The sequence below is a fragment of the Thamnophis sirtalis genome, unplaced genomic scaffold, assembly GCF_051295495.1.
Source record: "Thamnophis sirtalis isolate CommonGarterSnake01/CBP01778 unplaced genomic scaffold, rThaSir2_p1.2 scaffold_4, whole genome shotgun sequence".
In the NCBI taxonomy this organism is placed as follows: domain Eukaryota; kingdom Metazoa; phylum Chordata; class Lepidosauria; order Squamata; family Natricidae; genus Thamnophis; species Thamnophis sirtalis.
The window spans coordinates 87,573,670-87,585,814 of record NW_028261384.1 but is presented as its reverse complement, the minus strand read 5'-3'; the positions used below and the strand labels follow the sequence as shown (position 1 = coordinate 87,585,814).

At 35.3% G+C, this 12,145-nt stretch overlaps 1 protein-coding gene across 2 annotated transcripts in view; it reads right to left on the bottom strand.

The window, feature by feature from the left end:
- Positions 1 to 6,086: 6,086 nt before the first annotated feature.
- KCNH6 (potassium voltage-gated channel subfamily H member 6) overlaps positions 6,087 to 12,145 on the bottom strand; it is a 94,152-nt gene continuing 88,093 nt past the window's right edge. The window contains exons 12-14 of one of the 2 annotated variants that reach the window (XM_087713300.1): positions 11,803 to 11,983; positions 10,412 to 10,478; positions 6,087 to 8,100 (exon numbers count right to left, since the gene is read on the bottom strand). In XM_087713300.1, the coding sequence (XP_087569426.1) occupies positions 7,816 to 8,100; positions 10,412 to 10,478; positions 11,803 to 11,983 (533 nt within the window). In that variant the 3' untranslated portion in view covers positions 6,087 to 7,815. Of the gene's footprint in view, positions 8,101 to 10,411; positions 10,602 to 11,802; positions 11,984 to 12,145 lie in introns of both variants that reach the window. The other variant, XM_014062459.2, reaches the window with a different exon arrangement.

The window sequence follows — 12,145 nt, the reverse complement described above, 5'->3', positions numbered from 1 at the left end:
AGTGCTGTGTTTGGGAGACTGAAGGTGGTTGCCTTTAGGATATTGTGGGGAGGGAACCTTACTGCTCGTTGGAGGGCCGTTGCCTGGAACATTTGTTAAAAGGAATAAGGAACTCTCTAGAGGCCTTGCCTTACTTTGATCTCCTGAGTCATAACAGTGACAAACTTACATAATGTATCTTCCCTATTTTCCCCATTGACAACCCTCTGAGGTGGGTTGGGATAAGAGTGAGTGACTTGCCCATAGCCCCCTTGCAAAATACCTTCATGCCACTATCAAAATGCTATACAAGTGTTTCTCTTGCTTTATCACTGAATATATTAAAAAGCACATCACTTACTCCCTAATTTCTCTAATTGCTCCAAATATATCTTAAGGCTTACTATTTTTCAGCATTTGAATAACATGTAATTACTTTCTTTTCCTCATTTGTTGTTTTTGGAAACAAACGTGTTTCGGTTTCCTTTTCTGACATGTCATTATTCCTGCAGAATTTGCACAATACTCCTCCAAGCATTCCTCTTCTAATTTTAGATCATCCTGGGTTTTGATTCATTTCTTTTTCATGTCATATGCAAATAACTGCAACTATGAATAATCTTCCATTCATACTTAAATCTACATCTTCACTTCCTTGCATGTATTTGTCAAGTCAACTCTGCATGATCAAATCACCTTTATTTAAATATACTAATACTGCAGAGTGTACCTTATTCCCTCAGAATTATTTAAAAATAATAAGAATAATGAATTCCAATATTGGCATCATTTTGCCCCCATATTAATACCACTCAATACATCCCCAAGGACTGGGCCCTGGCAATTTTAGTGCCAAACTTTAAGAAGAGAAACAAAGATGACCCTACTAACTACAAGCCAATTAACTGATTAATGTCATCAGCAACCTTTATGCTAATCACCTCCAAGATAAATCTAAGGACTGGCTAGCTCAGGAAAATCTGATAGCAGAAGTGCAAGTTGGCTTTGAAACCATTAATCAATGTTTGGGCTTACAGCACTTGGTTAAAAATTATTCAACTAGCAATGCTGTATTATTGTATGCTGCCTTCATTGGTCTTAAGGCAGCTTTTGATTATTCATTCCAGACCAAATTATGGGAAAAGCTGAAAATTGCATCAATTAGTTGTTGGTTTCTTCATTTAATGTGTGCCCTATACACTAATATACTTTTAAGGTTAGGAGAAATATGCAAGAGTTCTTTGTGAAACCAGTTATAGCTCAAAAATGGATAAACAGGGATGTATTCCCCCCACGCTTTACAATTGTTATATTAACTTTACGATGAGATGTCTAAACGACCAACATTTCCATCCCCTAAACTAGGAGACTATAGCATTCCCCTGCTACTGTGTGCAGATGATGTTGTAGTACTTTCCAGAACATCAATAAATCTCAAAAGAGCCCTAAGAATTTTGTTCCAATATTATAACAATGAGGTGGCGCAGTGGTTAAATGCAGCACTGCAGGCTACTTCAGCTGACTGCAGTTCTGCAGTTCGGCTGTTCAAATCTCACCGGCTCAGGGTTGACTCAGCCTTCCATCTTTTCGAGGTGGGTAAAATGAGGACCCAGATTGTTGTTGGGGGCAATATGCTGACTCTGTAAACCGCTTAGAGAGGGCTGAAAGCCCTATGAAGCGGTATATAAGTCTAACTGCTATTGCTACTGCTATTGCTATAATCTGGAAATAAACTGTCAGAAAATCAAGATTATGGTTTTTGCTAAAAGGCTGAAACTTCATTTACAGAGCATTAATGGCCATAAAATAGAGCAAGTGACTAACTTTAAGTATTTAGGAGTAGTTATGCATATCACTGGGTTAAGGGAAGACTACTGTGAATATGCTGCTGCTACTGGAAAAAGATCTGCCAATGCCATCCTTAATGTTTTTCAATCCAAGGGAGAATATTATGTCCCAGTTTGTAAAACTCTTTCAGGCTGAACCTCTAGCTCAGTTCCTTTATGGGACTCTGATTGGCCCCCCAGCTTTGTCATTCATCTCTTTGGAAAGGGTAAAAATCTAAATTAATCAGAGCAGTTCTCCGCACTTTGTCTTAAAAAAAAATTGCGATTAGAGACAGGCATGATAAAAGTTGAGCAGAGTGTGTCTAGCTTCTATTAACCTTTGGTTAAAGTTCAGCTTCTTTCCTCAAGGTTTAGCACAATTACTTCTTCAGGACAAATGGATCAAGGCTGTTAAATATAATCTTTCAAATTTAAGCTACTCTCCCTTCACAGTTTTTAAGATGGAATATGATCAGGCAAAACAAATCCTGAAAAGGATATAGAGAGGCAAGCAGATCTAGGGAATGCTTCCTGTCACCAATACTCAACAGATATCTTGTGACTGCTGCCAGGTACCTTACACAAACTTCAAATACCTAGTCATTGGAAAACTTTCTCTCTTGCCTAATGACATATCTCCCCTCTGCAGTATTGATGGTAAAAAAAGTTTCATTGGCTAGAAACCTGTGATTCTAGAAAGCTAGAAACTATAGAACATGTCCTTCTTCATTACTGCCTTTAAAGAGACATCAGATCCAGTTTCATTCCTGCTCTAATTAATAGATATCCTTGTTACCCAGATCCAGCCTATGTCCAGAATGCTGCTTACATACAATGTACCTCTTGTTACAGTGCATGTGGCCAAGTACAGAAAATCCCCCAAAATAACCCATCCTGCAATGTGTTTCCTTTAACTCATTCAAATTTTAGGTATGCTAACTTATCTAATATTAATGGTTTTAGATACATTTGCTTTGTTATAATTTTAGATATACTTAATATAATTTTAGTGTTTACATTATAATTTAATATAGGCTACATCCTGGATCTCATTTATTAAATGCTAGTTGCTTGATTTTACAAATGTATTTTTAGCTGTCTTAAATTTTATTTGTTTATTATCTGTATTGGTTTTTGACTAAAATAAATTGAAATGAATGATTGAAATCTACTAATACTCCTCTTTTCTTTCAAATATACATATAACCCGATCCCCCCCCCAATTCATTTAATATTTAACATTTACATGTTTAACAGGTAAAACAACCTAGAATTAAGGAGAAATTTCCTGACATTTAGAACAATTAATCAATAGAACAACTTGTCTCCAGAAGTTGTAAATGCTGTAACACTGGACGTTTTAAGAAGAGATTGGACAACAATTTGCCATATCAACACATTGGCCCATAGATACTAATTTCAGCATGGCATTGGATAACCAAGGGTTTCACATAATGCTTTAAACTGGAATGTAGATTAATTATCAGTCTTAGTTGCACTCTTGTTAGACATATAGAGCATGGGTTGGGAGAAAATCAAATGGAGTAATATAAGTTATCTGCTGTTTGTTTTAACATCTAATGTATGTTGTTTGGTTATTCCTTTAGGAAAGAGTAAAAATCTGAATCAATGATGACCAAACTTTATTAAAACAAATAGAAGAAATATCTTGAACAACACCATTTTAATAATCAGGTACACACATTTAGGATAGCAGTAGAAGCTGTGTGGTAAACTCCTTGCTTTCAAATTTTTCCCTCCAGTTCCTTTCTATCCATTTGGGAATAAGAAAGAGAAATAAGGTGGGAGTTGAGAGCTTGGATTTCTTCTGACAGAACATCAGCAACCTTGCCCCAAACTAGAAAGTACAGAACAAAAATTCCATTAAAATAATAGAAAGGGTGACTGGAACCTTGCCCATCATTGGCTGGAGCTACAACAGTAGGTATAGAATGAAAGACAGAGTCATATTCCAACCAGCTGGACATTACTCTGTTCTCAGTTGAGAAGAAATAGCATCCTAATGTGTTTACATAGGAGTCATGAGTAAGAAACTGGTAAATCTCTGCAATAGGATCTTTTGAGATAAATCTATATACTGCTAAAACATTTATGTCTTTATCCTTTAACTAGCAGACTGTCCTTTCCTCTCCTCTTCAAACTCTTTTAGAAATTTTGTTTTTTGTGGAAGTAAGTACCAACAGTTCAATAAATGCCCAGATACAGCCATTTTTGGAATAGGCAGCCCATTCGGTGGGGACTTATATACTGAATTGTGTGCCAAGTTGAATGGCTATATAAATTGATTAAATAAATAAATGTTTACACAACTATAAATTACTTATTTGGAGCTGTCTTCAAAGATGATTTAGAAATGGCAGCTGGCCCAGAACATAGCACCTTAGTTTCTGGCCAGGAATAATGGAAGTTAGAATTGATTTTGCAGAAGGTATGAAAGAATTCTTTAAAAAAAAAAAACCTTGGATTTTGATGAGAGGTTACAGGGTCAGAAATAAAACACAGTATAAGAAAGAAATAACCACACTTTGATTTGGTTTAGTATGAGATGGTATAGAGAAAAATTTGACCCGGCTTTCAAGATTTCGTTTTTACTTACAACAATAAATAGCATTCTTGGGATCCCTATGGTATCTATTTCTTGCTTTCACCTATCTTGAAGGGCTGACACAGACCTAAAGTAATTCAGCAGGATAACATCCATTTTATAATAACTGCAGTAGCTGCTAGTAGCTTTCTGGGTCCAATTTTAACTTATGAGAATCTTATTCTGTAGTTCCTTACATGGCTTGAATCTACCTCAACTAGTTAGTCAGTGCAAGAGGAGATGTTTCAAGTTCCTTCTTCCATAAAGTTTTCAGGGAGTACTTTGGAACAGGACTTCTCAGAAGCTGCCTTAGTGTAGAAAATAAGGAAGATGATCTCAAAAGAGATATGTAGGAGCTATTGCTTGGACAAAATGAGCTAAACATTTTTGAAGTCCAGAACTGTGAGATAACATTTGGAACCAGTTTAGGCAGATTCAGTTAACCTAATTCACTGTACTATAACAAGGAAGAAAATGATCAGCAAAATCAGATTTGCAAGATTCTCTTATTGTAGCTACTATCCCAACTCAGTTTATTTATTATATTAACTACTAATACAAGTAGTTTCAGACTTTTAGTGTAATTAATCACCTGGTCTGCTATGTCTAGTGGAACTGTGACTTTATCTTCTTACCCAGAAGTCTATACTGCTATAATTTAGACAATTCATTAAATCAATTCTAAATTGGAAATACTTTGGGGATTAAAAATCTGCTGTTATGCTGACAGGTATAGCATTAATTTCATTTATTATTTAACATTACATTCTATAAACTTTTGTCTTACAGATGTAAACAATTGAGATACTGGCAGTTTACCGATAATATAACAACGCTAAATAATTTCAAGAAATTGAATGATTAAAAATCTCTATTGTGAAGTTTAAATGCTTTTTGGAAGAGTTATATTTCCATAGAATGTGAAAAGTAGATTATAGGATTGTTTAAGTCATCATCTCTAACCCTGCAGTTTGAAATTCTATTGTTAAAAAAAGCAACTTTGTGTGTCTTTTGTCCACTAATGTCAACATCAATTTTCCTTCCACTTGTTACAGTAAGGACTTAATTGTTAATCTCCATTTTCAGTATGGGATAATATATTGGAAAGTTTGTTTCCATTTTTTGTGTAGAATGCATTTGCATGGCAATATTTAATGTTTATTTATTTAATTATTAATAACAAAAAATATCACCCATGTTACAATGTCAGAAAGAAAACCTTTCTTTTTTCCGTGGTTTTCTTCTTTCGTTCACTTTTAGCAGAGGTGAACATGTCACATAATCATGTGAAATAATTATAAGAATTACTTTCTGGAATTTTCTATTGTCTTCCACAAGCAGTTTATGAGCAGTTTATGAGAAGTTTAACCTTCTCAGAACAATCACACATCAATTGTAACCAGGAATTTGGTTTGTTGTCCATTACTTCTTTTTTATTTTGAGAAAGTAGTCAGGATATTTGCCATCTTGGACTTTCATGGGAATATATTGTTCATTGATTAAACAACTGCTATCCAATTGTCCAGAATACAGGGTGTAAGAGAAAAGTCTTGTGGCTTCAAACTGTTAGGCATATACCATGGATGTTCTGCTTTCATTATCCTACTTCAACTAACTCTTTTCAATAAGTACACATCATGGTCTATCTTAAAGAGAGGTAGTCACCAGGCCACAGTAGGTGTCAAAATAATCTTTATTAGCAAAGTAATTAACATTTTGGGAGTGGCAAATGCTTACATTTCCCCCCTGCTACTTAAGATGGGATTTAATATATTTTTCTGGGGACGTGACCTCACACCATTGCGGCATTTAGTGGAGAGGAAGAGAAAGACGATTTGGGTACAATAATTCTTTATGCAGTGCTGTCATATAATGTCATCAAAAAGAAAGATGACACTCTTATACAAAAAGTGTAATCTGATTTTTTTTTCTTCTTAGAGGATATTCTAAAATTGTGCTTATATCAGGGAAATTTGTACAAAATGTGTTACACATACATATATTTTGCATAGTGGTTTAAGCAATATCTGGGGTAGTTTTAATCCAAAAGGAACTGTTTTGTTGCAAATGCATAATAGTAATCTTCACATTTCCTAAAACATAATGCAAACCTACATAAATCTTTACTGTTGCAAAAACCTGGGAAAGATACTTCTGGAATTTAACTATTGCTCCTGGCTCTTTTTTGAGCCTTGGGAGAGAAACATCACTTCCACTTTATAGATTACTAGATAGAATGTGGGAAAATATTTATCTATGAGACTATGCTCAACAGTGTTTATTACAGGATACTTAAGATCAGACACTACTGTACAACAAATTTACATCATCTCTCAATGTGATCCTCTGCCTTATTTTTAGTTTAACTAAATTTGGCAAGACTCTCCTTTTTAACAAATACATATCGAACTGGAACTACAGACCAGAGTGTACATCTTAATTTATTGAAGGGGAGAGTGTCATAGAATTAAAAAAGAGAGTCTAAGAAGGGCTGTTAACAAAAACATTGTCAATCAGATGTGCAGTTCACAGTTTTACAAAGGACTACACTGCATATTTTATACTTTCATTGAATGGTTTTCCTTATATTTACATCCCTACAAGAAAAAAAAATAGAATTTATAATCTCACTTTATTTTTGGGACAAATATTGTATGCAAAAATTATATCATCCTTCCTAGGGTCACACATAATTAATAAAATCCTAAAATAGTAATTGTAACTATTAACAAAAGAAATATTCATTCCTGGTACTCTCTAACCCAGTTATAATTGGGTGAAATTCTTAGCAATTTCCCCTCCAGGCCACATTTAGCATTACTTATTTATTATTTTACAGACATGTTTCTCTTTTCACTATTATTAGGTATCTACAAATACTGATAGATAAAACTTTCAGCATTCATAGGATCTGCTGTTAATGCATGTCAAATCCGAATTGATTTAGACTTGCCCACAACTGCATGTAGTGTGACAGCATACCCAACGTGTGAAGTGGATGATGTGTAAGTGTAGGTTACAATTGGCTACAGGAAGGCCATCACACACACCTCCCAAATACCAATTGTGTTTTGCAGAGGGGCATGTCCTGCATGCTGAGTGGTTTTCTGTTTAGCAGAAAAGCACAGAATGAGCATCTGCAGAAGTATAAATGCAGCAGCTATGAAACCAAGGAAATCCACCAGCATGTTTATGTCATTGTTCTTGGAACGGAGGGGGGATGTTCGACTTCTCTGTGTTAGAAATCAATGAAGTCAATTCTCTCTTAAATTGCCCTTTTCTCACAGAGCAGAACATAGTTACAGTACGCTGGAAATATCCTCCAAGTGTAAGCAGTAAACCCTATATACTAAATAACTTAGCAATTCAGCTCCTCTTTGCTTGGCTTTCTGTGCACTTGGATTCTTAACCTATAGGAAGGAGTGGGTCAGAGAGATGTCTCTGAATGTCCAAATGCTCAGATGTTGCCTCAAGGTGTTCAGGGAGAGAATGGAAACGAGATCCTTGGAAAAGTTTCTGGTTATTAGGTATCCTCCAGTGGGGTTCTTGTTTTGACAGGAACTGTGGATAAAGCTCTTGCTGGGAATTGATTGCTACAGTATCATTTAAAGCCAGTGACAGAGGTAAACCACTTGACAACAAATTCCTAGATTTTACTGCTTTTTTTCCAATTTCACAATAATTTGGAATCTAGTGAGGAAAGAAAAATAAAATCATACTTCCAGTAATATATTTGTGTGACACAGAATCTCAACAATAACATGAAAACTCAGTGCTTAAGAATCTATCATAACTAAAGAAATATAGTTGGAGAAGCATTATGATAATAAAATTAAAGAGAGGTGCGCTACCCTTGGTTTATGGGCTACATGTGGGTCTTGCCACCAGAGCAATTTCAGATGGTGAGCTGAAATTTGGTGGCAAAATGGTCCAATTTTGATGACCCTTTTTCACCTCCCTATTTGCATACTATGGATTTGAAGTGAATATTTGATGAACTAACATCATATTTATTTGCATATAACCAAAAAACATGCATATTAGAGGTATAATTTAAAGAAAACTCAAACTGAAAAATGATGAGCTTGTGGTGGAGGGGGACCATTTAAAAAATTAAACAATTCTGAAATCTTGAACTTTTGTGGCTACTATTATAGGCAAACTTTAAAATCCTGAGTTGGTTCCTAACTACTTTAGAGTTAAACATATTTTCAGAACTACAATACAAATGTCCTCTTCTATTTTGTTACAAAGAAGGTTGCAATATTGGGCACATCTCTCTGAAAACCAGCTGTACTGTGCATATAATTAGTATGGGTCCCTGCATTGAACAAACAAGTGATAAAATACAGCAAAGGGGGGGGGGAAGTATAATACATTTGAGGCAGAATAGTTTTCTTCCTACAGAATATAGCTTTCTTCTCCCCACTTTCCCCCCTACTTTGTTAATTGAAACAGTTGAGAAGTTTATTGACTTTGCTTGCCTCAAAAAGTTGAGAACTAAAGAAATTAAAAGACTTGCAGCTTTTCTTTTTAAAAGATTGAATAGGAAGAACATCTTCTGTGGGACAGCTGTCTTGTTTATATATCAGTAATAAAACAAAACCTTAAAAATCAATTTCTAGAACAAGATGTCTATTTAAAGAAAATGTTTGATTTACGGCTCTGTGAAGTGCTTGATTTTTTAAAAATTCTTTACTGGAATCAGAAATTGCTACTAAAGACAAATAAATCTCTCTGGAGACGACTGAGATGGATTCACTAGATTTAGAAATAGAATTGAATGACTATTCAAAAATTGAAAAAGGCATTGTGGATTACTCTTTCAAAAGAAATGTAAGAGATTTATTGGACTTACTTACTTACTGAAATTACAAGTGAACTTCAAAGGTGATAAGAATTTTGTCAGAATAGGAAAGGATACTAGAAGGAAATAGGAGCCAGAATTTTATTCTTTACCATGAGGTAATGGATTAGCTTTTGATAGCTAAAACTTTTATTTTTGTAATATTTAAAAGTTTTAAATTTCTTTTTTGTAATATTTAATTGTTAAGAGAGGGATGAAGTGACCATAGATAAATAGAAAATAAATCTATATATTCATGCTATTAGGTATTTTTGCTATTTTATTGGATCTTTGCTGATTAATAAGGAGAGCTGAAGTTTATAGACCAATTTATAGAAAATGGAATGACTTATGGAATGAAGAGGGACTGGCTGTATTTTAAGACACAGTGATGAATTGTTAATGAAGCTACTTTTGGACTCTTTGCAAGAAACTAACAGAAATCTAATTATGATTTTGGGATTTGATTATTAGAATTACATGGGATTAAAGAAGTACCATATTTTTTGGAGTATAAGACGCACTGGAGTACAAGACACACCAAGATTTCGAAGGGGCAAATTTTTTAAAAATAGGTTTTGCACTCTGCAAACTTTCCCCAAATAGCCAATTTTTCATGAAAACGGGCCCATTTTTTGCCCAAAAAATGGCATGCATATCCTTTAGGAGGCTTATAGAGTACTCCTGAGATCTTGGGGGTGGGGGGGCAAAAGTGAGCAAAAAAACAGCCAGTTTTTCACTCATTTCTGCCCTCCTCAGTCCCCAGGAGTTCTCTGAAAGCCTTCTACAGGCTCTGCACGGCCATTTTGGTGAAGTGGGTGGAATTTCGGGAGGCAAAATAAATGCTGTATTCAGTGTATAAGAAGCATCCAGATTTTCAGTCTCTTTTTTGAGGGAAAAGGGTGTGTCTTATACTCCGAAAAATACGATAATAGTAAGACTAATTATAGATTAAGTTCAATGTATTTTTTAATTTACCATAAAGCTGTATCCTTTTTTGTTTGCACTTTTCTCTTGTTTTTTGTATGATTCTTTTTTCTTTTTTCTATTTTCTTCTTTAGTTTGTATGCATTGTTTAAATTTTTTTTAAAAAACCCATATTTTAAAAAGCCAAAAAACCCTGAATGTTTCAATTTTTTAATGCCTTCATCTTACCTCTTTCAGAGGAGTCAGTTCCTCTTCTCCCAGGGATGGATCAGGTTCGGTGTTCCTTAGGTTCATGCTATACAGAGACAAATTACGGGAGGAAGGCGAGATGGAACTATATGCAGGTGGCACTTGAGACAGCTGGCGCTGTAGCAGCTGCAGAATGAGATTAATGTCGGAAGACATCCTGGATTCTAGTCTATATGAGAGAACATAGTATTTTCCCCTGAGGCATTTTGATTTCTGAGGCAGTACAGAAGATTGATTTAAGAACAGTTAGAATTAGCATATAACTTTTTCAAACAGTGAACTATACAACAGTAAAAATCGTAAGTCTGATAACACCTTTTTCAACTAATAATCTGATTAAAAGATTCTATTCTATTCTATTCTATTCTATTCTATTCTATTCTATTGAAAACCTATGTCTTTTAATAAAATGTTTTGGTTGGAAAAGGTGGTATCAGAGTGTCCTAATTTTTGCTATACATAGGCTAAAAAGCTCTCCTACATTGTGCAACACCAAGAATCTTCCATTACAAAATTGAGCTTTATTTTCAGCTTCTAAAAGCTATTACAGCACTAAATTTGACTATTTTTAAGCAGCAACTATTTTTAATTATAAGAGGACCTTCAGATGCTGCACTTGTTCATCTGGGGTAGTGGAAACTCATCCAACACCAAAATGGTATAGGTAGTGTTCAATTTATGATTGTCTAATGACAATTTCAAGTTATGACAGCCTTGGAAAAAGTGACAAATGGCCTGTTCTCAAAATTATAACCATTACATCATTCTGAAGGTCATGTGATTGCAATTTGGATGCTTGGCAACTGGCTGACATTTATGACAGTTGAAGTGACTTGAGGTCACATAATTGTGATATGTGATCTTTCTAGCCAGCTTCTGACGAGCAAAGTCAGTTGGGAAGACAGATTCACATGATTTGCTTAACAGCTGTGGTGAAAAGGGTCCAGTCATGTGATGATTCACTTAATGACCACATCATTTAACAGCCAAAATTCCAGTCACAATTGCAATCATCGGTTGAGAACTACCTCAACCTATGTAAACTGTACCTCAACTGTAAAGTCTTAGAACCAGCAGGCCTAGAACTCACTCAGTCTTGTCACGGTTTAACTGAAATCTGTTGTTCCCATCCAGATACCAGATACCAGGATAAGGCATTCACAACATTTTTAAATTGATAATGGCCATGGATGAACTTGTCCAGAATCTTCATACGTTTATTTGTTGAATAGGAGAGACGAGAGCACTGAACTCGGCAGCATCATCTCTCATGCCCAATTACTTTCAGGAATTTGGGATGCAATGTTGATTTCCAAACCTATTAGAACTGCAACATTCTTATTTTCAAATCACTGAGTGTCTGAATTTACCTGCTAAGCTGTGCCTGCAGGCATTCCAGCTTTGCTTCAATCTGCCGTGATCCATCCTCAGGGTTTAGAGGTGTGCCCAATGGGCTATGTACCAAGGAGATGTGCTGGAAAGGCTCCGACAAGAGACTGGGCTTTTTTTTCTCCCAGAATGTGAACAGGTTGGAAACATCCAATGATGTTGCTGGGAGTTGAAAGAAAAAAGTTATCTAGGTAAAATTGCATGGCATGGGTCCAGGTTACCTGAGCAGCCGTTTCAACCCAATCTGATTGGCCCGCCTCTTCTGTGCCAGCAGAGGAGGCAGGCTGTGGACCCTGTTGATCAAGGAATTCCAGCTGCTGGGGT